Here is a 24,951-nt window from a genome sequence, read left to right as displayed (position 1 = left end):
ATGGAAGTTTCGTCAGAGGCTAAATAAGATTTCAAATCCCTCAACATAGAGAGGGAGAGAGAAACATAGAGGAGTATGATTCTCTTGTGGACAGCACGGTGGTGGCACTTCTAGCAGAAATGTTAACATATAAATACAAAATGACAAGTGTCTCTTGATTTTATTTTTTTCCTTTTTTTTTAATCTCATCTTAGCAATATGCAAAGAAACCTGGTGTGCTGCTGCATGCCTTGTGGATTAGCCTGCTGCTGATTCAAGTCCAGTTTGTACTGTAATTGACACGACTTGGGGCGAGTTCATGATTTCATATGTTACGATGCCAAATACTGTAGCTTCATACTTTCAGAATGTGTTTTCCATTTATTAGTAAAATGTGGCGTTTTCTTCTGATAGCAGAAGTCAGACTAATAAAGATACAAATCTCCTAGAATATACTGACAGAAAGGAGTTAATTGGTTTGGACACAGAAAACTAGAAAGGCCAAGAATAATCTTCTTTGTTTTTAATCAGATAGAGCAATTAGTTTCCTGCCTTCTTGATGGGATGTTTATGTGCCTTAGAAAAGACGTTTTAAGTGAGCATCTTTCTACCACTGACACAGAGGAGGGAAGTTGTTTGTTATTTTCGCTTCAAGATGTTCTTGATCCTTTTCACTAATCAGAAAGGAAGTGTCCGGATGGGCCAAATGAAAATCCATTCTGCTTCCATCAACACTTTAAGGTCACCTCCTTGGATACCTTTTGCCACAAGTAACCAAGAATAGGAAGTCGCATGATTATATGTTGCAGAAAGAATTGTTGGGGCTTTCTGACTTCAGCAGCGTTGGACCAGTAGGAAATGCGTGGGGAACTTGGAGTCCTTCTGCCTCCCTTGCCCGCCGTTAAGGTCATCATCAAAATGCATTTGAACTTCATGGGCACAGGATCAGGTTTGCCAGAATACACAAACAACAAAAAAATAAACCAAACCAACAACTCCCCTCCCTAAAAAAAAAAAAACAACCCCCTAAAAAGCTAAAAACTCAACATGAAGACAAAAATATTCCAGCAAGAATGAACAGCTTGTAATTTTGGGAATAATCAACTGGCCAAAGAGACTTCACTGCAGCCACAGTAAAACATCTGAAGGTCCCTTTCAGGGATAAGCATCAGAGTAAAGGAGAAAGGCAGATATGCATAGGTTAATTACAGATGCTTGAACTATCTGCCCTGTGGTGGAACCCAGTGCATAGCTGTGGTCATCCTTGAAAGGGGTATGAGGCATGGTGACAGGCAAAATAGTGTGGCACATGGAAAGGGCTTCCATGCAAGATAAATGCTTTGGGGTAGTGCACTATCTTCAGAATTTTTTGCATTGAATATCTGTGAATGGAGGTTTTTGGGGGTTTTTTTTGTGTAGAGATTCAGGTTGATCTGCTTTTTGGAGTGAACGGGCAGGGTGTCTGATCTTGCCCCAGTGAGATGACTGGGATGATGTCTCCCTGGCCCATGTGCTCTGTGTAAGAAGAGCCGATTTCTTGGAGGGAGCACCACTGCACAGTGGGGCTGTTTTATTGCTGAAAATTAGTTCAGGGTGTAGTAAATGAATAAGGTGACAGACTGTCTCCTTAATCTTGCAGTGGGGAAGAAGGGACAGTTTCACACAATGCTGTCTCTGCAGAGTTTATGAAACTGTTTAACTTGGTTAAGGAGGCTCCTTCTGACACGTCTTTGCTCAGCTCCTTGCAGGCTCTGTTCTTGCATGGGAAGATTTAGCAGCAGTCTTGTAATCGTATAATTAATTATTGGGGCCAGAACAATGGTCTTTCCCTGAATGGCCACAGAGCTCCTATTCAAAAAGGTTTGACTGATGTAATTTCTTTTTTTTTATGGGGAGGCACAGGCTGTGCTGTGAAAGCAGATGATGTAGATTTGAGCTCCTCTGTTGTTTATTGTGTTGTAGCAGACTCCTACTGAATGGAAGGGCAATTTTTTAAATTTGTGTTGAAATAATTTTCTTTCTGGCCTCGGATTACTGCTGAAAACTTAATCCTTTGTTCCTTACATACAGAATGGTAACAGCTATCTTGCACTCCTGACAGCGAAGACTGGGGCATTGAAAACTGTAAGTATCTTCAAGCTTCTGGAAGTTGGACTTCCCTAGAGCATCTTTTAAAAACTCTTGGAGATGTGCAGGTGTGAGATGGCTATAGCCAGAAGGGAAAGTAGGAAAGATGAGTTTCTTCTTTTTTATTTAGTAGTACACTTTGGGACTTTTGGAACCATCTCATGAAGTTTGATCTCTCATTCTCAAAGTTTTTTTTTTTTTTGTTTTTTTTTTTGAGGTGGCTGGGCAAGTTGAAGTTAAATTTCCAGTGGTGTTGTATATTGCTATTTTGGTTTGGTTTGGCTCGCCTTAAGTAAAAGCTGAATGCTCTGGCCAACTGTTGCTGTGCTCAGTAAAGCAATCTGCAAGGCGATACAAAGCTGTCCTGCTCTTGATGGCTAAGAGGTGGCTGTGTTATTTATTACGCAGAGTGTATGCTTGGGTGATGAAGTGCAATCAAAGTGGGCATCATACAAACAGAAGCAGTTGTATTACTTACATGGGACCATAGCAATAATAAAATCCCTGATTCCGTGGTGTAGCTTTGTGACTTTGGATCACTTCCAAGACAATTGTTCAGGACATTGTTGCTCTGAAGTTGGAGTAGCAGTACTTAAGACAGTACCTGCTTTGGTATATTCAGTGGCTGGGTTACATCCGAACTGGGTAAAGTTTTTGTCCTTCTGCATTTGTGATTGCTGAACCCACAAGTTCCCAGATTGTAAAACAACCGAGAAAGTCAGAAAGCAGATGATGCATACGGGGCAAAAGAAGGATGTTTTCCAACAGCCAGAAGAGAGGATCTCCAATCTTATGATCTCATCTGTTGGGGTATTTGTGCTTTCTTACACTGGTCTTGACAGAGGTTTTGAGGCAGGCCAAGCAGCATGTGGGAGATCAGATGTCAGGTAGGCATGGCAATTGCTGTCCAGAGCACTTGCTGGAGGCTCTTCTCCTGCTGTCTCTCAGTGGTTATGCAGGAGGCTGTGTCAGCCTTCCTCACTGACAGCCTTTTTGCAGATCTTTGTAAGCTTTCACCGTTGCACAGGATGACCTGTAAATGCAGCTCTGATAGCACTCCTGCAACCCGTGTGTTGGGATGCAGCCTCCAGCTTGTTGAATGGAACATTGCAAAATCTCATTGTGCTATCATATAGCTGAACAGTGATAGCAGAAGAGAGAGGTTAGTACCAACCAGTTCTGGGTTTTTGGCAAGCCAGCTCAATTGTCCATTGTAGTGGCCAGTTTATTTATTGTTAACAAGTCATTTGGTGATGACAGTGGAACATGTAAAATACTGCTTTGTTCTTGCTGCATGTCTCAGTCCCTTCCTCCTTCTCTCTCTTTTAAGCCTTAATGATATTTTGTTTAGCCAGTTTCTTTGTTTTTTATCTGTTGTGTTGGGTTGGAAAATTATCTTTTTTTTATTTTTTTAAGTAATCACTCTGGAAATGTTTGTGCTCTAGCAGTGCATTACTTCAACAATAACGGATGTTCTGTGAGCAGAAATTATCTGGATAGAAATTATGGGATTGGATTAACCCACTCAGCCTGTGGGGAAAAAAGGTCTGATTTTTTAACTGTATCTGTAAAGAACTGACATCTAATGTCAGACTGAATTAAACATTGATAACTGCAAATACTAAGTCATTTCTCCACAAGGACAGGAATTTGATAGAAAAATGTTTCTGGATATGGATTGATTTCCAGTTGCAGGTTGGGCAAAGTGTGTACTGTGTTTTGCGGATGAGGTATTATTTACATAAGCATATTTTACTCTGTGTAGTCATTGCCTTTCTTGGTGCGTGTGAAAAATGACTTTTGCTCCTGTTTGGTGTGCTAGCATAACAGCAGCATGGAAAATTGACATGAATTCCTGTGAGGATCTCAATTTCTTCTGCAGAAGTGAATAAGCTTGGTTTCATTGCATCTTGCATCAGTCCCTGTGGCATCAGAAATGTATAATTGTCGTCCATGCTATTATTGACAAAATAATTTCCAACTCCAGCATTATAATTTCCAGTTTGCTGCTACTAAACCTGTTTAATCAGTACCATATCAATTTCAATAGATCAATTACTACATTAATTCCCATACTTAACTGCTGTAGTAATAGACAATGGATGTGACAACAGCCTTTATCCTGCTTTCTGGAGAGTGATGTCAGATGAAGGAGCCAGGCTAATACCAGCTGAGCTGTGAATTTGTACAGTAAAATGTGTGCATTCAAATAAGTGCACTACCAGCAATCTTTGATAGGGACAGTTAATTTTGTGCTAGTTCCAATACTATATCGATGCATCTGCTGAGAGAAGAGAAGGGGTGGTCTCTTTTCTGAGATATAAGAAAATTGATGGGGACATAGCAGGGAAAGAGTATCAGTAAGTGCAAAAAGACTTGTTGCTTTTGTTTAGAAGGACTTCAAGGCAAGAGTGCGACACTGCACCACACCATCTGTCTGGAAGACTCTTTTTTTCTTTTCTGGTTATTTTGCCAAATACTGAATCACAGCTATTAACATATTGCAGCTCTTTTAATTGCTGAGCAAGTAATGTGGAAAGCAGGAGTTTAACTTCACTTGCAGGCAAAACGCATCCTGGAACAGAGAAAGAAGGCAGAATTGGGAGGAAATATGGATTGTGGAGATCATAACCAGTTAAATTAGTTCAACTTGTCCTTGTGCTTTGATGAGTCATCCAGTAAAGTTTTACATGCCCTGTGTAGCTCATTCTGCAAATTTATTTGTCATAGAACACCACATAGCAAACTCACTTCAAAATTCAGGAATCTGGTCCCTGATATAAAACAAAATGTTTGCTGGAACACCACTCCAGACTTGCTATGCAAAGAAGGAGGAGGAAAGTCTTGAGGTGGCAGCACAGGGATGTAGCATGTGGTTCTTCCCCTCAGTTTAACCAGTAGAGAACTGATGAATGTAAACAAAAAAAAAAAAAAAAAAGAAAAAGGAGTTCTGTATTTATGCACAGGCTTGCTGAAACTAACTGTTTTGCCGAAGTCAGTGCTGACATCGGAGTTTGGATTGCCTTAAAAGAATTTCAGGGAAATGAAGAGCTTCTTATCTGCGTTTCTGTGGTGTGATTTGCCCTTTGTGAGTCTGCTGAAATTATTGTTTCATAGTTGCATGTATGCAACTGCCCACTTAGGAAATCGTGTTGATACACCAGGGCCGTCGTGGGGAGGAGGAAGGGGATGGAAGTGAAATGGGGAGAGATGTAGAACTTTTTTTTTATTAATTACTTTAAAATATATGCTGAAGTTTAAGTATTTGAAGAGTAGCTACTAAATGGCTTTTTCAGAACAGTTAAAGCTAATGAATCGCATTTCTGTAAGCAAATCTGTACGCCTACTGTTCAAAGTGACAGCATCAGTGGGGGTGAAGGCTTTACCAAAACTAAGATAAGGGACTCAAAAGAAGTAACATCTTTCTGTTTGGAAGAAGATTTAGTGTTCTGTAACTTGCAAAAAAAAAAATCCAAATTTTTGCAATAATTCCTAGCAGCTACTATAGTAAAGGAAGGAGTAACAGGAAGGCCTCTTCTCTTTTCTTAGCAGTGTGAAATTGAAAACATTTTTTCTACCTTTCATGTTTGTTTTCTCATATGATAGAAAGTATATCTGTGGTTGTTTTTTCATTAACCAAGTGGTTGCTGGAGAGTGGAAAAACACCTCCTTCAGTGCATAGTAAGTAACTAAAAATTACTGTTATCACCATCACTTTAGTGGTAAAGTGAAGTGGCAGACAGGTCTTTTCACTGCTGTTGCTCTTCCCTGGATGGTGTTTGTTTGCCTTTTTGCCTTGCAAGGCTTCCATGCTTATATTTGTTGTGTTGAACAAACTAATGCTTACAAGCAGTGGTTGTTTGGTGAAGGAGGCTGCTGGAGGCGAGCAATGCCAAAGGATTACTTTTGGATGGCAAGACTTCAGGTGCCACATGAAATCTAAAATGTCTCAGAAATGACATGTGCAAGCTGAACCCTTATATGAAATATTTTTGTTGCTCTCTTGCCTGTTACATGTTGTTCAAATGTTAGGTTTTTTTTCCTTGATGGGTTTTTGTATCTTATCCATCTGGGATCAACTAGGACTTAAAACTGTTCTCTGAGAAGCTGTTAAGTTAGGTTTTTATTCACTAGAGGGATGTGGTGGGTGGGAGGGTAGCTTTGTTTAGTTAAGTCATATTTAAGAACCAAGGTCACACTAAATCAACATCTTCAGAGTCATGTAGTCCAGAAACTTGAAATATGTGAAGTTAAGCTGTGGTACCAAAAGATTTTCTCATAGGGGTGCAGAAAACCATAGCTGAAAGATGGCATGAATGCAGGACACCTGAAATCACCTGGCACAGGAGCCAGACACAGAATATGAAAACCCCATTTGACTTTCAATCCCAGCACCTTACCCTAGCGGAGACGCTCTATGTTTGTGCACTCAGGAGAGATGGGCAGTGATGCAGAAATTATGGGTATTGCTGTAGCACTCCTAAACTGCAGATTGCTCGTACTGTGCAAGAAACTAGAGGGTGGAATATGAGTGATAATTTTTGTCATTGTAATGGGTTTTTAGGAAGCAGTTCCTTCAAGATGATGATTTTCTGATACAGAGTTACATTTCTTCTAGTTATTCCACCTAATGACCAAACTGCACGTTCCTTTTTTTTCTGTGGTCTCAGGCAGCTAATCCATAAATCATGATGCTTAGTCACAGTGTTTTGGAGAGCAGCCTGTTTCGTTTGGTGAGGGTGCATTCCTGTTCTGCACATTAGCTGGGTTTTTTTTTTTCTCAGTTAACCAAAAACCCTAATCTGTTACCGTAAATGACTTTCTAAATTTTGTAGTTTATGGTGAAACATAATTTCTAAGAAATGAGACTCCTTCATAGATGATAAAAAAAATTATAATCTTCGCTTGCTTTTTACTTTAATTTTTGATACAGACCCAATGCATTTCCCCAGTTTGCAGTTCTCTAGATGCGCTGTGTTAAGAGAATAGTATGTAAAGTGGTATTTGCCTGTGACTCCTGTGTTTAGGAATGAGATGTATCAATCTGCTTCAAAATCTGGGGGTCTTTTTTTCAATGCTTTGTAGTCCAACAAGCCATCAAAATCTCATTAGTAAGAAGCAACTCCTGTACTTTTGCGTTTCAGACTTTCTTTTTAATACAGATTACATTTTCTGTCATAATGCCCTTGTCAAAGTTCATTTGAGGATCCTGCTGCCCTTGTTTGCAGTTCTTAAAAACCACAGGGCTGCACCCTGAACTCACACAGGTATTAAGTTAGGAGCCACCTTTGTTTTCTTGAATGAAGTCTTTTGCATTGCTCTGAAAGCAGAATCTCCTCTGTGCTTTATTATTGCTGAAGGAAATGAGGCGAGGGGCGGGAGAGTGGGGAGCCGTGTCCTTTTTTACAGCCCAGTCTATTTTCAGCTGGAATGCTTTTACGAGCCTAACCAATTGGCAGAAAGTCTTAATCATTGTGTGTGTCATGCTCAGGAGGTGCTCTTCTCTATCTGCGTTCAAGAACTCATTGGATTTTATGGGGTTAAGCTTTTTCTCACATTTGTGTTCTACCTGGACTACACAATGCTAGCTAAAGGCTGAACAGCCTTAAGATTCCCCCAACACCACCTTTGTTTTTCTCTTCTATCCTCTGAGGCTCTCTGGTAAAATTATTATTTTCACTTCTTTGTATATGTGGCAAACAGGATTCTAATCATACCTCTGGTTTCAGGCTACATAATCTTCCATGAAGTCTGCTTCATCTGTAATCTTTTCCCCATCTTCATTATCCAAGAGCGGCAGGACTTCAGGATTAAGAAAAGAGAATAAATTTTAACTAACAATAAGCTGCTGTAAAGTGAGTGTAGAGACAGTGCTGCTCTGAAGTATGTTTTAAGAACAGAAACAAAGGTCTTGTGAGATCTTAAGTTACATATGTGACACCTTGCAAGACAGTGATGAAATGTGCTGTTTCAGGATCTTGAGGCTGTTGATGGAGCTTTACTGAAAATCACTCTTTTCTTGGTCAAATAGCAAAGCCCCCCCTAACTCAGAAAAGCAGTAGTTTCATTTCATTTCCTTCATCTGTTTCCTGTCGGTTTCCTTCATCTGCCATGCATAGTGGAAAAATTAGTCAATTTCAGAAAAAAAGGAAAGCTGGTTTTGGAAAGAAAACAGGAAGTCTGAAGGATGTGTAGCTCAGTTCTTTGACTTCCAGTGAAGTCTGTCTTGGAATGCTAAATCTCCATTTTCTGTCCTCTCCATGAGTATAGTAGTAGAAATTTGGAGCAAGGAGTGGAAAGAATGAAAGCTTACTAGCAAGAAAAGAGTAGGAAAGAATAGGGGTCACTGGAAAGCTATATAAAGATGGAAAAAGTGATCTAAGAGCTTGGAAGATGAGATAGCTGTATGTGACGTAAGGCATGTGGAGATGTGTTGAAATGTGAAGCAAGCATTTCAAGATGCTTTTTAAGAAGGAGGAATAATTTCCACAGTGGCATGCAAAGGCTGAGTTTAAATGAACAACACCAAAATAATTTAAAAAAAAATTACATAACTGACTCAGAAAAGCACATGGAGTGCAACTTTCCTACAGCATTTATCTGTTCTTTCTTGGCTTAGTAAGTAAGTATTGCTTTTGGAAAAATGAACCAGAGGCCAACAAAATTGCTAGCATAGTGTGTTTGACTACATCATGGTCACAGCTTGAAGAATATTCATTAGGTTTGGGGTCATTTTTGGTATGTTTGTTGGACACTGAATACATTTACTGCAAGTGTTTTTTTGCCATGACTTACAGAATAGGAAGCAGTAGATACAGAAAGCAATAGATGTCACTCCAAAATCCTTTCCGTGGTGGCTGATTTGTGGGTTGTGTCATACATGTCTCGCCCAATTGGGGGGGGAAAAAAACCCTCCAGTTGTCCTCATCTGGAATTTTTAAATGGGCTTAATTTCTTGGGCATTTACAGTTTGCTCCCCTCTTGTTTGGTTTTCTTTGCACAAAAGAATAGAAACTTGTTTAGAATTTGATATAACCTTGATAAACATGAAAGTTATGGATTGTTGTGTTGGATCATCTGATCGAACTTTTCATGGCAATTCAGGATGTTCTACAGCAACTCTGTGCCTATCTGGCAAAAAAAAAATAAGTATAGTTAAAATAAATCAAGGATAAAGACGTCATAATGTATAACTTATTTTTCTTAAAATGGAAGAAAAGTTCATATAAACACTGAATTGTAAAACAATAGCTGTTGATGAGATAAATATATCCTAACTTCCAGCAAGGAATTCTATGAGTTCTCGTCTATGAGAGTTTTCTCTTCTTTTGGTGTGGAGATACAAAAAAAACCCAACCAGTGTTAGTACTATCTCAGTGCTCTGTAGGTGACCATCTTTCCTTCCAAATGTGTGCATGGTCTATACGTTAGCATTATTGCTGTATTCAGTTTGTGTTGATTCCTGTTTGTGCGATTGAGTGAATTGTTTTGCTGTTCTGGACCAAATTCCAATGTGCCCTTTGAAACTTCTGCAAATGTGTTGTGAGTGGTCATGTAAGCAAGTTTTGTTGTGCAAACTCACAGGCTGGTTCTGCAGTGGTCAAGGGGCTCAGGTGTTGACTGCATACCCAGTTCTCTTGTTACTCAACAATTTTTTTCCCTTCCTCCTAGGAGCAATTGCCAGCATGATTAGGGTCTGAGGAAGTGCGTCTGTGTTCCTACTAAGGGTCTACGGGTGCAGAGGAAGGGTCCAAGGACAGCAAGGACATTTTGATCTACCATGGATATCCCCACTGACTTGGTGCCTTCTTCCATGATGTCCCAGCCTGAGGTGATTGAGGTGAGTAGTCCACGATGAAACTCTGGCAGCTGAACTGACTGAACCTCTTTCTTATTTCCTTATTGAACTGTAGTGTTTTGTCCTGTCTCACTTCTGAATCATTGAGGAAATTTTTGCTGAAATACTGTATTAAAAAAGCTACTTATTTGCTAAGAGTGTTGTTACACTTTAAGATGTGACATTGCGGTGTTATACTACTATTTGTAGAAGAAAAGATATGGCAAAATACAATCTTTATTGCAGATTTATTGCAGGTGCTCCCTGGTTTGATTTTTACTGTGCTTAATGAATGCAATGTAGAAGGTCATAATGTGGTTCAGTTGGAATAACAGCATAGGAAATTTCAGATTAGATGTTATTATCAAAAAGCTAAGTTTTAAGCCAAAAGGAGCAATATTTTAATGATATCCTTACAATTACTAACGCATTAATCTTGCTTCCATGGATCAAAGTGTGCATTTCAGACTTGGTATTTGTAAATACCTATGTGAATTCTTCAGCACCATGTACTGAACACCCTTGTGTTTTCTGGTGAAGTTAAGTATTATAAACAGAAAAGGAGGTGTTAGAAGCAGTCAGGATTTCACCTCTGGTAGGCATTTTCAAAGTCTCTTTGAATTCATGGAGATCCAAGTGTCCATTGGAACTTAAAGCTTTTAAGGGAGAGAGCACCATAACTGATAAAGGTAGATGTCAGAAAATTGGAGAACTAATGGGGGTTTTTGCCTTGTTGTTTGCTGGAGCTCCACTGGCTCAGAAGACTACAACTCTTGGCAATATGCACTGAGAAGTGCAACAGTTCAGAGATCCTTGGACTCTGTGAAGTTAAATAAAACATGTCCATTAGTGGATGGTCATGTGAAATGAGCTGAATCTGATTCCTGCTTTGAAGAAACTTATTTGTGCTCCTCTTCTTCGTGTGTTTCAAATGGAGAAGTAGTATGCTTTAAAAGTATTTTTGTTGCTTTTCAAGTCTTTGTCCCTGTCGGCGTCAGAGAAAGATTTTGTGTTTTTAGAACGGCATACCTGGTCAGAGGTAGATGCTGTGTGCGTTTCAGGCTGCCTAGCTACTGCTGGACTCTTTTCCCTTTCTGAAGAAAGGCTCCTCAGGACATCTCCTCACATGCTTTGAAACACCTTTGCACCACTGTCTCTGTGGGCTCTCCACAGCCATCCTTATGTATGAGAAATTTGAGTGTCTAAGGATTTCTCTTCAGGATAATATGCCTTCTTGAAGGGAAAATAAGGGTGACTGTGGTGCAAGAATAAATGGAAGAAAAGCTTGTAAAGAATTTGATCATCAGTATAGTCACCATTCTGTTATACTTACCGGTGAATAAGGGACTGCTAATACAGTTTTCCCTCCACACTTGGGTTTTAGAGACTGTGCTTCAGTGAGATTTGACTGGCTATCTGAAAAGAAGAGGCAACAGGAAGCAAAGGAAAGACTGGTGTCTCACTGTGAGAGATTATGGTAGAAAAATCTCATTTTTCACAACTTCTTGTAGTAAAAATGGACTCAAATTTTATGTCCATATGGGCATACTTACATGCATGCATGAATTCCCACAGACTTCAGTAAAATGTTGTGGATCTACTGGTTGATATATGGCTTCAATCCTATATAAAGGAGAAACAGCTCCAAACAATCAGCTGGGAACCATATGTATATTTCTGAGCATAAGGAAAAGGTTTTTTAACAGGCAAGGACATAGTGAGACATAGCTACAGAGATGAATCATTCGATGGAAGTACTGAAGTAAAGCACTTTTCAGACTGGTACTGCTTGTGCTTGCCTTTCACATTTGTATTGTCATACAAGTGATTTTTGGAGATAGTTTAGAAAAATTTTTATTTTTCTAAATGACATTATTTTGCCTTTTAATACTGAATGGATGCCTCAGTACACTGCAGAAGACATTTAGAGACATTAAGGAAGGGATTTTTTTTTTAAACATGGAAGCAGCCGTACATGCCTTGTGCTAGAGCTTGATGGCATGTCAGTTACAAAAAGAAGTGTTTTCCTTCTTTAAACTGTCTCTGTCTTTAAATGTTTTTTATGCTTTATCTTTAAATTCTTCATTAGCATTGCCAGGATAGTTGGTTTCCTTCACATTTGGTCAATTTTATCTTAGAAATAAATAACTGTTTTGTATACATGCGTATGTATATGTACATATGTGTATACATTTCAGTAATAAATATTATTCTGCCCATCATCAGTCGTTTAAATGCACAAGGCAAAGAAGAATAGACTCTTACAGGGAGAATCCCAGAGACCTCAGCAGGGCCTTTTGCAATCCAGAGCCCACTTAGACAGGTTTTTGCTTGGACATGAATCCTGTGGATGCTTGTGGTGGCACCACAATGAAGGAAGCCTCTCTTAATTTAATTGCAAATGGTATCTTTCTCAGCATTTGTTTTGTGAGCCAGTTAACAAGAGAATCACATTTTGGAAAAGTTTTTTAAGTCATTTCTTGACACCAGGTGTGAAATAGTTGTTACTGTTTTAAAAGTCTTATTGCTAGTGTGTCAACATAGGAACTACTTTTGATGATCTCTATAACACTCTACATAAGCAACACATTTTCCACAGTGGTGTCTCTTTATACCCTGCATATGCACTGTCCCATCAGAAACTCTCTGCCTCCATCTTCTTTTCCCCTCTGCATCCTCTTACCAGGCATGCAAAGTGGTGATAAACAGCACAGATGCAGGGCATTTTGGTCATGTTTAAATGTGAAACATAAGTAAAGTTTCAGGGTAATTACCTATCCATAGGTGAAATCTGGAATAAAAAATAGTTCTGTGACACCATTCACTATATGTCAAAGAAGTCTATGAAATGAAAAATTTTCAGAATACACTTTAAGTTTTTGGCAACAGGTTTTATTTTACAGTAGAATATAGTGATTTCAGGTTATATAACCCATTCTGCTCCTAAAGAGAGAGAACAAAATGTAACAGAAGTTCTTGATTTTTTTAAGTTGGGGATAGTTTGTGGCATGTGTGACAACTTCATGCTTCAGCTATGTGTAAGCAAATTTATATCACAGCAACCTGATTAGTCTCATAATGTAGTAAGTGGAAAGTTAAATAATTCTGTAAAAAACATTTAGCATCCTTGTCAAAAGGAAACATAACAAGTAGTGATCTAAACCGAATAATGTACTCTGTGGAGTGATTAGTATCTTCCCTTTTTGTGACTGGCATCGACAAATTCTGCAGTAAAAGCTTTGGAAATGAAATTGTTTTAGCTTCAGTTGCTTAATGAACCAGGGACTTCAAACAGTGCTTCAGAAATACTTAAAACAAGGAAACAACAAAAATTCACCATTCCTCCTCTGCTTTTGCCAGCAGTGGATTCTGCCAGCCACATACTAGAAGTAAGTGAGTATATTTAAATAACTGCCTTGCAGCTGTTCCAAAGAGAAATCCAGAGCAGTTTCCATTATAGTGGCTTTTTATGGCTATGTGGTTACCAGAGCCAAAAAACACTTCTCCAACTCTTGTGCCATTGAATATTTCTCTATTTTCCTTTCTTTTAGTTTAAATTAGTGTGGAAGAGATTTAAACTGTCCTCCCTGCAGAACAGTCATCCTCAATTGCTTTTTTCCCTTTATGATGATGTTTGGGAACATTCCTGTGGGGTGGCTAAGCTATTATCACCTCTTTGCCCAACAAAGTTCAGCATGATTTGCATTTGGGGTTTGGTGCAGAAATTTTTGCAGCCAACAAAGGTGCAGATTTTTTTCTGCCCTTCTAGGTGAGTAAACAAATTTATCCTCTTTACCAAAACAGACCTGTTGTGGTGGTGAATAAGGTAAGCAAAAGAATAAAAGGAAATTATGAGACTGGAAGAAAAAAATGTTCTGTCCTGCACTGCACTCATCCTGCATGGCAACGTGCAAGTTGGATGTCTGATTACAGTGCTTAGTTAGAAGATGAGGCAGGTAGTTAACCAGGAGTGAACTGTGCGAGACAGTGGAAGAGCCTAGTCTGCATCATAAAAAAGATTTTTTTTTTTTTTGAAGGCCTAAGAGGTGACATGTTTCACTCCCTAATTAGCTGATAGAATATAATTGTCTTCCTGTATCTTTTACAAAGCCAGGAGTTATTGAGCCTCTACCCATGTCTGGCTAATGGTTGTGAAGCTTAGCTTGTCATGAAAGTCATCCACCCCCTGAGGAAAAGGAAGCTTGAAGAGCTCTGGAGGAATGCCTTCTGTACTGGGTGGGACATTTGGGTTTTTATCTCTCCTAATGGCAAAACTGATCAGCTTATTCTTGAAATGTCTCCACATTGCAGTGGTGGTTTCCCCTTGAGAGGAGCCTGGAGGGCAGCAGAGGAGTGCTGTCTGGGAATATATCTTTAGTAATCAAAGTTTTTAAGCTATCCTAGCTATGTTAGGTGGGGATGTGTTGATGTAGAACTATGTCCTGATTCAAACAGTCATAATTTGCTTCTCAGCTGGAAAACATTCATCAGAACATGTAGGTAGTGCTTGTAGGGAGTGCAGCTCATCTGAAAATGCTGGATCTGTCAAAAAGGAGCAATGATACAGCAGCCAGAATTGTTGAGTAGGTTGCTGAAGGGATGGGTTCACTCTCTGTCTTTCCTTGGAAATTTTTTCCCGATTACTGTAGCTTTTTAATTTCTGAAGTCTCTTTTTGTTTACGGAATTCTGCAGTGAAAGAGATTTCTGTGCCTATGCATGTGAATGCACATGTCTGTGCACACTTCTCTTCTGGTGCAGTGGAAAGTGCAAGAGGTTGAAACCACCGACGTGGTGATCTGGGGGCCCGTTGGCCCAGCTCAGTATCCTGCTGTCTATCACTGCTCATCACCAATGCTCTTGTGTTTGAGTAGCGAATTGCATGTCTCCTAAAAAGCTTTAGGGCTGAGTTGAGGTATTTCAGATCTGATACTCAGTGACCCTGGCATCTTCCAGAAGAAAGACATTTTTAGAGTTAGATGGACTTCCTCCTCTCACCCATTACTTTTTTTAGCTATTTTTTGACTTGCTTTTCTAGTAGTCGACATTGAATAAGCACTAAGGAAGGTCAACACCTTCCCTGATTTTATAATCAGTCTGTGGAGGTCATAATCGTAGTTTCCAACAGGATCTGTGTCATTTGTGAATTATACCTTCCAGCTGTGGAATTGCTTCTTCTTCCAGTGTTGCTGGTGGGTGACCCTCTTTGGTACACTGAGTGTCTAAATATGCTGGGTTACCATTTTCAGGTATAAATCATAGGATACAGAGAACTTCTCAGTTCAGTTTCCAGTAGTGGGGACGTTTGTGAGCTCTGAGACTCCACAGTCATACAGTCGACTACAAAAGCATCTGAAAAATTGTTGGATATGTTAGGTATTGCCACAGGATCCATAAGTAACACTCTATCGTGTTACTGAAGAGTTAAATAGATTCCTTTGTGAAGAGATTCATTTCCTCACAGCTTTTCAGTTGTGTGAAGGATAAAACGAGTATAGTGAAGTGAAAAAGTGGCCTGCTGTGACTGAACCACCACATCTTAACATACAAGTTTTTCTTTAAGTCTGCCAAGTGATTACTTCGGGAGACACAATTCTGAAAAGAGCACATGAGGAGCTGTTGAATCTTAGTGGTGGGATTTCATGATTTCATTGTGGAGATGAAATTATATCTGTACATAAGGCTTCATATGCATAAGGCCATAATTAATTTGGACCCTTGTCTTGAGATTTTTTGATTTGTTTTTATTTAAGTTTTGGGTAAATGCCTCCTCAACATCTACTTTTATCCTTAAAGGAAATGCTGTCTTTTCTCTTTATTTTTAAACCTGTTGTTTATTCTGTGTTCTGAAGTTCAAATAATAGTTTGTGCTTTTCATTAGGTAATGGAGACATTTTTGTTGCAAATTGGAATCTTTTTCTCATCTATTACAATTTTACTTTCATATAACCCATGGTTTGGTGTTGTGGCTTGAGGAAGTATTTACATATTAATTCAATTATTCCTATACTTATCTGGGGAGTTTTGAACTTGGCAGTTCCCCCAGGTTTTTCAGCTCCAGCCTTCCTGGTATGTTGGTAAACTTCAGAGTATTTACCTAAACTGAAAGTACTGTTTTTCCATTTGCTGCTGCGCTAAATGTAGAGCTTTAATATATTGCTGCTTTGGAGTACTAGTCTACCATTCCAAATTCAGCATTTTCTGGATTTTTGGGCAGGACTGAGAATGATAAATATTGGTTTTGGGATCCAAGGGTAGCTACCTCAGAATTAAATCTCATCCTGTATGGAATAAGTCTTCTCTGAGTCTTGCAGACTTCAAGCAGATTGCATGCAGGTTGCACTCTGAAAAACTGGGATCTCTGGCTTGTATTTGGCATTCCTTGTATGCAGAATTGTCATCTTCCTCAGACTTCCCTGACAAATAAATTGCTTTTCATCTTCTCTGTGTTCTGGGTAAGAAAATAGCAGCATGTCAAGGGTAATTCAGTGAAGGGAAAAAAGAGGAGCAGACTCTTTGGAGAGATAGGGGTTAAAATATTTGTAAGAGTTTTCTTGAATATGGAATCATTTTGTGGCTTCCAAGTTTTAAAAGTTATGTAGAAGTCAGACTTTCATATTCTCAAAATCTTCAGCTCTCTTTCTCTCGGCAAGGAGTAAATAGAGCCATGCCTCTTGAGGGGTGTTTGGGGTTTTTTTTTTCATTTTTTTTTTTTTCCCTTTTTTTTAAATTAGATGGACTGAGGAGCTTTGCAAACTCTCAGATTGCAGTGAGTTTTGTAAACTGATAATTTGCCCCTCAGGCACCTCATGCTAACTAATGCTTCCTTTAGACAGTATCAGTCAGTGTTGTTTCAAAACTTTTTGGTGTTTGTTTTCCACCCTAAGTATCTCTCTGTGCACAGCCCTCACCAGCTGGGCTGTCACTCAACACCAAGCTGGGAGGGTGCAGAGCTCCCCTCTCACCTTCCTGCTCCAGGCATTCAGTGTCTTCTCCACTCCAGTCTCTTCCCTGAGTGGTGAAGTGGGTTATGGGCTGCTCACAGAAGAAAATCCCACAGAGAAGCCACTCCGTGCCATGGATCCAAATCCTTACGCCACTCTTTAAGGTGTTATGGAAAGTTTGGGCAGCAGCAAGATGAATCAAGCATGAAACACTGGAAAACTTCTTACAGGGGCTCTTCCTCCTTGTCTCCCCACTGCCACCCCAGAGGTATGGTCTTGTACCACCAGAGGAGAGGAGCCAAGAGGAAAAGTATAGCTGATAGTCACTGGAAAGGCCAGTGCCAACATGCTATTTTGGCCACGGGTTGACTAGGTGTGAACTGCAGAGGCCAAGCAAGTTTTATTTAAGTCCTGGTACCAAATTTCCTGGTCTGTGTTTACTGTGTTGTGTTTATAACTACTCATGATTTTAAGAGATTTAACTCCATGTACTCAAGGTTTACTTGTTCTTTGGTTTGGGACAGCAGTGTCTTGAGTATTAAAGCAGCCTCTCATTGTTAGAGGTGGCTTTGCTTTTAGCCTGCTCTTACTCCATTTTGCTTTATCCTTCTGGTTTTATAAACCAGACTTTTTCTACACAAATGTGTCCTAGAGGTTTAGGCAATTTGCAGTTCAGTTTGTGTTAAACTTCTGTTGAGATATACTAAGTGGACGAGGTAAATCTTGGGGCACTGCACATCTGGCTTACCCAGGCAATGAAACACACTAAGTGGAAACTTCAGGAAATTAAAATATAAACTTCCCTGCCCCTTTTCCTGTCGGGGCAGGAGAGGGGAAGGGTCTGCAAGCTTGCATATGCCATTATGGTATGTTAACACTTTAGGTACTCAAAGATATGATGTATTTTCCTCCTGCTGGAGCATTTCCAGGCAGATAGCACCATCATGGGTAAGTGTGATGCCTTGGGATTTCTGCGTTCGTGACCTAGAGGGTCAAAACCTTCCTGTAAGATATATGCTGGCATCTGAGAAAGCTGATCGTCTGGAAGTCCCCTGTTTGAACTTTTGCCAGCAAACTGTCTCTTCTTCTGCTCTTCTTTCCCTTGGGACTGAAAGATTGCTTTAAAGGAGATACTGGCTTTTAGATTAGCATGTCCTAAAAACAAAACTTCTCCAGAATCCCTCACACGAACACAGCATTTTATTCCTGTTGTCTTCAAAATGAGTGAAGAAGGCGGTGAGCCTCCTCATGCTGTTCTTCTAGAATTACTCAAGTGCTGTTAGGTTTTTAAATTTAACAAGTCTGACTCTAGTGTTTTACATACTTTTATGTGCATTGCATGCATTCAGCCCTGGCTTGGCATTTTGGGAATAAAACAAATGCATGGCACTTATAAGTGCACATTACAGTAAGCTTTTTTTGTCGTATCTTATTCCAGATTTCATATGAAAAGTCTGGGGAGGATATTATAAAATAATGATAATTCACATTCTGAGCCACAAAAAAAAAATTATATCTGCATTTCTGAATTAAAATTACATGTTTTGCCAGCTGTAGCTGGCAGTGGAGCAGGAATTGCTACATATTGGCAGCTGCCATCTGAAAGAAAAATTTAGATTGACAAATATAGACAAAGAGAGAATTTATTCAGGATTGCAGAAGTCCACTAGATCATGGAGTCCTGACCTCTGTAATTCAGACTGTAAAACTACGTCCAGATATTCCAGCAGAAAGCAAAAAACAGGACTTTTGTATAATTAATGCAGATGTTGGCAAGCTTTTATAAGGGCTACTAATTCATTTGTATGACTTCCTCTCTCCCTCAAGGGTTCTTATACTTGACCTGTTATTACCACACAGTCTTTAACCGAAGAATTAAAGCCAGATGTCTTTAAGCTTGGTCTCCCTTTGTTAAGTATCTCTTATGAACCGTTTTTCTTTTTTCTATAGAACAGACATATCCTAGATGAGAACATTTTCAAATTCTTCAATAATTAAGGCTGAAATGTTTCTAACCTAAAAGTTGGGTTATCCTAGAGGAACAATGAAAGTTTTATAGTCACTGTGCTAAGAAATAGTATTTATTCTAGGTTTTCATTATCGTGGGTCTGCAAATGTTTCTGATGGATATTTATGTTGGAGGAAAAGAAAAATAATCTAAAATTACCTTTTTCTTTAACATAAATCTAAATGCCATCTAATGTATTTGGAATATAGGTGGAAAGTTTTATATGTTGCTTTATTAGAAGCTTGTGTTGACAAACAGAGGGAAAATAAAATAAACAGAAATAGCTTTGGGTAATTCTAAGAAAATCTTTATTACATACTGTTTTCACTAAAGTCCAATCAGTACTTCTGCTTCCTGGTTCTTAACATTTTTGGTTTCAACATGAAGGTTGAGCTACCTGTAGCTTTTCCTGCAGAATGGCTGGAGCTGCACAAAACATGGGGGGTTGTTTGCATGCTTTAATAGGAAGAAATCCATGTCTTTTAGTGTTGTTGATCTGTTCTTGGTTTAGCTTATTACCTGGTTGCTTGCTAAAACGGCTTCTCTTTCTGTAAAAGTTCTTGTCAGTAGAGTGTCAGAGCCATAAAAGCAGAGTGTCAGAGCCAGATCCCCTGGATGTTCTTAGAATGAGCCTTTTTTTACATGAGTTTCTTGTTTATTTTTTAATTATTGTTTTTACATTCTTATTGCTAAGCCATGTGAAGCCAGGAACCAGTATGTTATTTAAGGCTTGCCTTTTGGGAATTGCACCTTGAGTAATTGATTGTAACTGAGGAAGGAAATTCATTAAGTATTTTCTTGTTAACCAACAGTTTCATGCAAAAATTCCACATCCATGCAGTATGGGGCTTCTTTGTTGCACTCATAGCTGGGCCCACCTGAGTATTTTGCAAGGAAAATTAATCATGTATTCCTTGACATAGCCATAACAATATTTAATGCAAAAAATAAGGTTTGATGCTTTTAACACTAGTGAAGTTAAATATTATTTTTCTGCTTTCTTGCCTCACCCCTTCTGTTCTGAATTGGAACAAGCCTGCTCAGATGAGTTATACTTACAAGCACAGTGCATTTCAACCCTTGTTTAAAAATGTGGCTGACGGAAAAAGAAAGGGGCTCATAAAAATACAGTGGTATGCTTCTTTTGTTGTTTATAAATGCACTTCATGCCCTATGGACAGACACAGCTCCTGGACCTTGCAATTCACTGTCTTAGATGACATTGACGATCTCAGTGTAGGGTGGTTTTCCTAGTTTTTAACACAGGACAAGAAGGAATGCTCCTGATGGAGATCTGAATGAGTTAAAGCCTACTGGGAAATGTAATCCTCTTTGAGCAGCTCTTCTTTTAACACCACTACAGCCGAACAATAGTTTTATGCACTAATAACATAAATAAAGTGTCCTGTACAGTTTTCTTAATTACGAATTACATGCCCTTCTCTCTAAAAGGATTTTTCAGCAGGTCTGCTGGGTAAAATCTCCTTTAGTATGCAATTTACAACTGCGTCAGAAGTCATGCTAGCTCCCAGAGCAGATGGAAACATTTGTGGTTGTTTCTAATCTGGTTGCTGTTACTAGACTCCTCAGAGCAATTGTTTGCGAGTTGTGGAATGCCATTTGGTTTGAAAAAATAAATTTGTTCCAAAGTGTGTTCCCTTCCTGTCCCCCTCCCCACTCTCTGTGCTTGTCTTGTCCATGGAGGCAATCGTATGTTTCCAGTTCTGATGTCAATCTTTTTTTTTCTCTTTTTTCCGCTCTTCTTTCAGTCCACAGCCATGAGCGAACCACAGTGCTACTACAATGAAACCATTGCCTTCTTTTATAACCGAAGTGGAAAATATCTAGCCACTGAATGGAACACTGTCAGCAAGCTTGTAATGGGACTGGGGATTACCGTCTGCATCTTCATAATGCTGGCTAACCTCTTGGTTATGGTGGCTATTTATGTCAACCGCCGATTCCACTTTCCTATTTATTATTTAATGGCCAACTTGGCTGCTGCGGACTTTTTTGCAGGGCTGGCCTACTTTTACTTAATGTTCAACACAGGACCCAACACTAGAAGATTGACTGTAAGCACTTGGCTTCTCCGTCAAGGTCTCATTGACACTAGCCTGACAGCCTCTGTAGCCAATTTATTGGCCATTGCTATTGAGCGGCACATTACAGTTTTCCGAATGCAGCTACATACTCGGATGAGCAACCGGCGAGTGGTGGTCGTAATTGTTGTTATCTGGACTATGGCGATTGTCATGGGCGCCATACCAAGTGTTGGATGGAACTGTATTTGTGATATCACTCACTGCTCCAACATGGCACCGCTCTATAGTGACTCCTACCTGGTCTTCTGGGCTATTTTCAACCTGGTCACTTTTGTCGTCATGGTGGTCCTATATGCTCACATCTTTGGGTACGTACGTCAAAGGACTATGAGAATGTCCAGACACAGTTCTGGGCCCCGCAGGAATCGAGACACCATGATGAGCCTCCTGAAGACTGTGGTCATTGTGCTTGGTAAGTGCTAACTCTGCTTCCCCTTTACTCCCTCCTCTTTATTACCAGGTAATTCCAGTAATGCCTGTCTAGCTTCTGGGAGGTTGGGAGCATTTGGAAGATACTAGAAGAGGTGGGGGCAATCAGAACCCCCAGCATTCATTACTGCGTTGGGACTGTCAAGCTTAGTTATGGAAGTGGGTATCAGACTTGGTCACTCAGCCTTGTGACACGTAACTAATGAAAATTCAGGACTTCTAGATGTAAGGCGGTGAAGTTTTGCAGCAGCACAGGTTAAAAACATGTTGTAGTAGCCTATCTTCTGCAGTGTTTGTCCTTTTCTGTTTAAAGTTGCCAAATGGCCACAACCTTAAAATAGTACAGCGAAGACAGTCTGGTGAAGTAGCTCTTGTCTCCTTTTTGCTGCTCAAAAGGTGGTGTGTGTTCTCCCATGTCTGGAGAACAGTGAGGGGCTGCAGGCTGTTGATGAAAAGATTTTGCGCGTTAAGCAAGACTGCACGTACACTTTGCTTAGGTCTATAATGTTTGGCAGTTTACTGGTTTAGAAAGGTAGCATGTTTGGCCCTGGTAAGCTCCTGAGCAGTGTGGTGAAGCTTCAGGGCTTGGATAACAGGGAAATATGAGGCAAATATAATGACACGCTCTGGAGTCAGAAGGTTCCTGTCATTTTGTGGACTGTTTTTTGTCTGGGGCTCTCAGTTTCCTTATGCAAAAGCACAACGTGGATACTAGGTACTATTCCCCAGTGACCTTTGCAGTTTGCTCCACTCTGTTGCTGCAGAAGACAGTGAGCTGCAGGCTGGCAGGAATGGTGCTGTTTGTCTCCTTGTCCCACTCTGTGTTCCCTCCCATGAGAGACTCCAGGCTTCCTGGGATCTTAATACCCTGTACCATCATGAAGTTGACCTAGTAGTCCCTACATGCAACTGTACACAGTATGCAAAATCCAAAACAAGCCCCAGTTTTTGTTTTGACATCTTGATTTCCATGGCTTTACATTATGACTTGTGTTTTCCAGCAGTTACATGGCAGAATAGTTGCAGAGATTTAATGAGTCGCTGTGTCAGCTCATACGTTGTGCTAATCAAGTGCCACCTTGCAAAGGTAGTTGATGCATAGTGCTGCAAGTTTATCTGTTTCAGCTTTCAGAATGGCAGAAAAGGTGAGTATCATAGGCTGCCTGGAGCAACTTGCTGAACATTTATCTCATACTGTCTGGCTTTTTCTACATCAGTGAACTACAATAACTCAGAGGAAAAGGCCTTTCTTAATGGTGCAGATCAGGGTAATGTGTTGCTGTTCGAGGCAGAAACCAACTTTGTGCTGGAATTGGAGAGGGGCATTAAGCATTTCAGTTTATTCTTAAGATCCACCTACTCAGAGACTGCCCACAGCTGAGTGAGGAAGGGAAGCTGGTCTGTATCACCCCACATACCCAGGAGGAGGCAGTTCGTTTTGAAGGACAGCAAGAGTGTCTTGGGAACCAAGAACAAACAGAGCTGGGAGTCTTGAGTCCGAGTAAACCTATGAGCACTGACTGGCTCATAGGCAAGCTAGTCTTGATCTTAGGCTCTTTGTTAAAATGCTGCTCAGCCTTTAAGTAACCCCTTCGCAATTTAGGCACCAATGAACTGTTCATTTGACTTTTAAACTTCCAGAAACGGGTCTTCCTGAAGTTGTGCTGCTGGCTGTCCTCCCAGGAAAGCCTTGCTGCTGCAAGCAGATCATCTTTTCTCTGTCCCTATCCGTACTACATTTGGAGGGGCAAAAAGGGAAAGGAATTAACACAAGAGCTTCTTTTTGTTAGCTGCCTAACACTGCCTGCCCTCCTTGTGCCTTGCTGCCTTGCACCATGAGGAGAAGAGCCATCCCCGAAGGGGATGCAGTCCTACCGGCAGCGATGCTGTCAGCATGTGTGGGACGGACGCCAGCCGCCTGTGACAAGAGGATGATTGTGTGGGGAGGGCTATGGCCGCTTGACGCGCTGGCTGAAGCAGTCAGGATCTGGCACACTGCATCATCCCACAGACTGGGTGGGATGCTGAATCCTAGGAACCAGTCAAAAGCAGAGAACAGATTTTTTTTTTTTTTTTTCCTTTTCATGCCCTTTTGGGTTTTTTTCCTTGAGTAAAATATTTTAAACAGAAGGAAGTGATTTCATAGTTGAGCCTTTTTTTTTCTTTTAACAAGGCTGCTTTTGAAATCTTTTGAAAGTAACGAGGAACATAAAGCTCTTTCTCTGGAGCATGTCTTTCCTTTGCTCTGGGGCTAAAGCAGGACTGATCTGTGTATGCAGATAGTAATAAATTCAGGCATAGTTTGGCTTGCAGCTCAGTGGCACTTTGCCTTTCACCACCACCATATGTTAGGTTTAAATGAGCAATTAAGGAAAAGATAGAAACCCAGTGAATGCCACAGCTGAAAGCTGGCAACTTCTCTTCCATACTCCACATTTTCTTATCTTCTATTTAAGAACAAAGTGAAACTGTTTTTTTCTGATGGAGGCCCTATATACGCTCTGAATGCACTTGGCTAGGCCAAATGCAGGCTTGACCCCAGAAGAGATGACAATATCAAACTACTTTTTTAAGAAGTGGTGAAAGCACTGTAAAAGGATTTTGGAGCTCAAGTCTGGAAATACTAGTTCTACTTTGGATTTCTGTGGCCTGGAATAAGTCATGAAAGTATAGGGTCTTTTAGGGGTTCTTCTATACCCGCATTTGTAGGTAAATACCATGTTAGACTATTACTCTTGGTAAGTTACCCTGTATATTCTCCTGCCTAAATGCTGATTAAATAAATACCCATCCTTAATTTGCCAGCTCCTATTTTTTGCAATGTGGATAACTCTTCTGTATACCTCTGTACACGTCTTTGGGCATTCTTCTCCATTTAGAAGTTAGACTGCAAAATTATGATACTGATGTTTTATAACTGAATTTTAAGTAACAATACTAACAACAACCCTTTTTATGCATGCTTTACCAACCTGCCAATTAGCCTTCTCTGTTGAGTGAGTTCTTAACGGTGTTTGGCCAATATTAGGCATGCCTATTGAGCTGAGCACCACAGCTAGCCCCCAGGATGTAGGGAGAGCAAACAAAGAAATCATGATTGCTTACCCTTTCTGTTACTGGGAATTAAAAAGGCACTTAGGCCTTTCCCACCTGTAAGACCATTAACGTTTTTGGAAGAATGTGGTTTATTCTGTAAGATTTGCAAACTAACATGGGCAGAGATAAAAAAGGCTTTTTTGTATAAATTGTTTTCATTTAATGGAGTCTCACTGTGTTTGAACACAGTCCCTTACTTATTATAACAATAAATGCAAGGAAAACATCTGGAAGTTCAGTATAAACATCTGGAAGAGTGGAACTGCTCAGCAACAGCCTTTTTCCTGCCCTCTCTCTCTGCCACAGTTATGAATTGCATGAGAGATTTATTTTTGTATTTGTGTAGCTTTTCTTTCACAACTAGGTACCAAATGGAAATGGAAAACATAAAATAACTATGGTGATGCATGTGAGTGTGAGCGTATGCT

The 24,951-nt window shown here is 40.0% G+C and overlaps 1 protein-coding gene across 4 annotated transcripts in view; it reads left to right on the top strand.

Annotated features, from left to right (window-relative positions):
• LPAR1 (lysophosphatidic acid receptor 1) overlaps positions 1–24,951 on the top strand; it is a 69,994-nt gene that overhangs the window by 11,700 nt on the left and 33,343 nt on the right. For 3 of the 4 annotated variants that reach the window (XM_054054856.1, XM_054054859.1, XM_054054860.1), the window contains exons 2-3: positions 9,778–9,946; positions 20,663–21,410. In XM_054054856.1, coding sequence (XP_053910831.1) covers positions 9,887–9,946; positions 20,663–21,410 — 808 coding nt within the window. In that variant the 5' untranslated portion in view covers positions 9,778–9,886. Of the gene's footprint in view, positions 1–2,049; positions 2,104–9,777; positions 9,947–20,662; positions 21,411–24,951 lie in introns of all 4 variants that reach the window. The other variant, XM_054054858.1, reaches the window with a different exon arrangement.

Source organism: Cuculus canorus, chromosome Z (assembly GCF_017976375.1).
Source record: "Cuculus canorus isolate bCucCan1 chromosome Z, bCucCan1.pri, whole genome shotgun sequence".
Taxonomy (NCBI): Eukaryota; Metazoa; Chordata; class Aves; order Cuculiformes; family Cuculidae; genus Cuculus; species Cuculus canorus.
The sequence above is the reverse complement of the archived record's forward strand: the minus strand, read 5'-3'. Positions and strand labels throughout refer to the sequence as shown.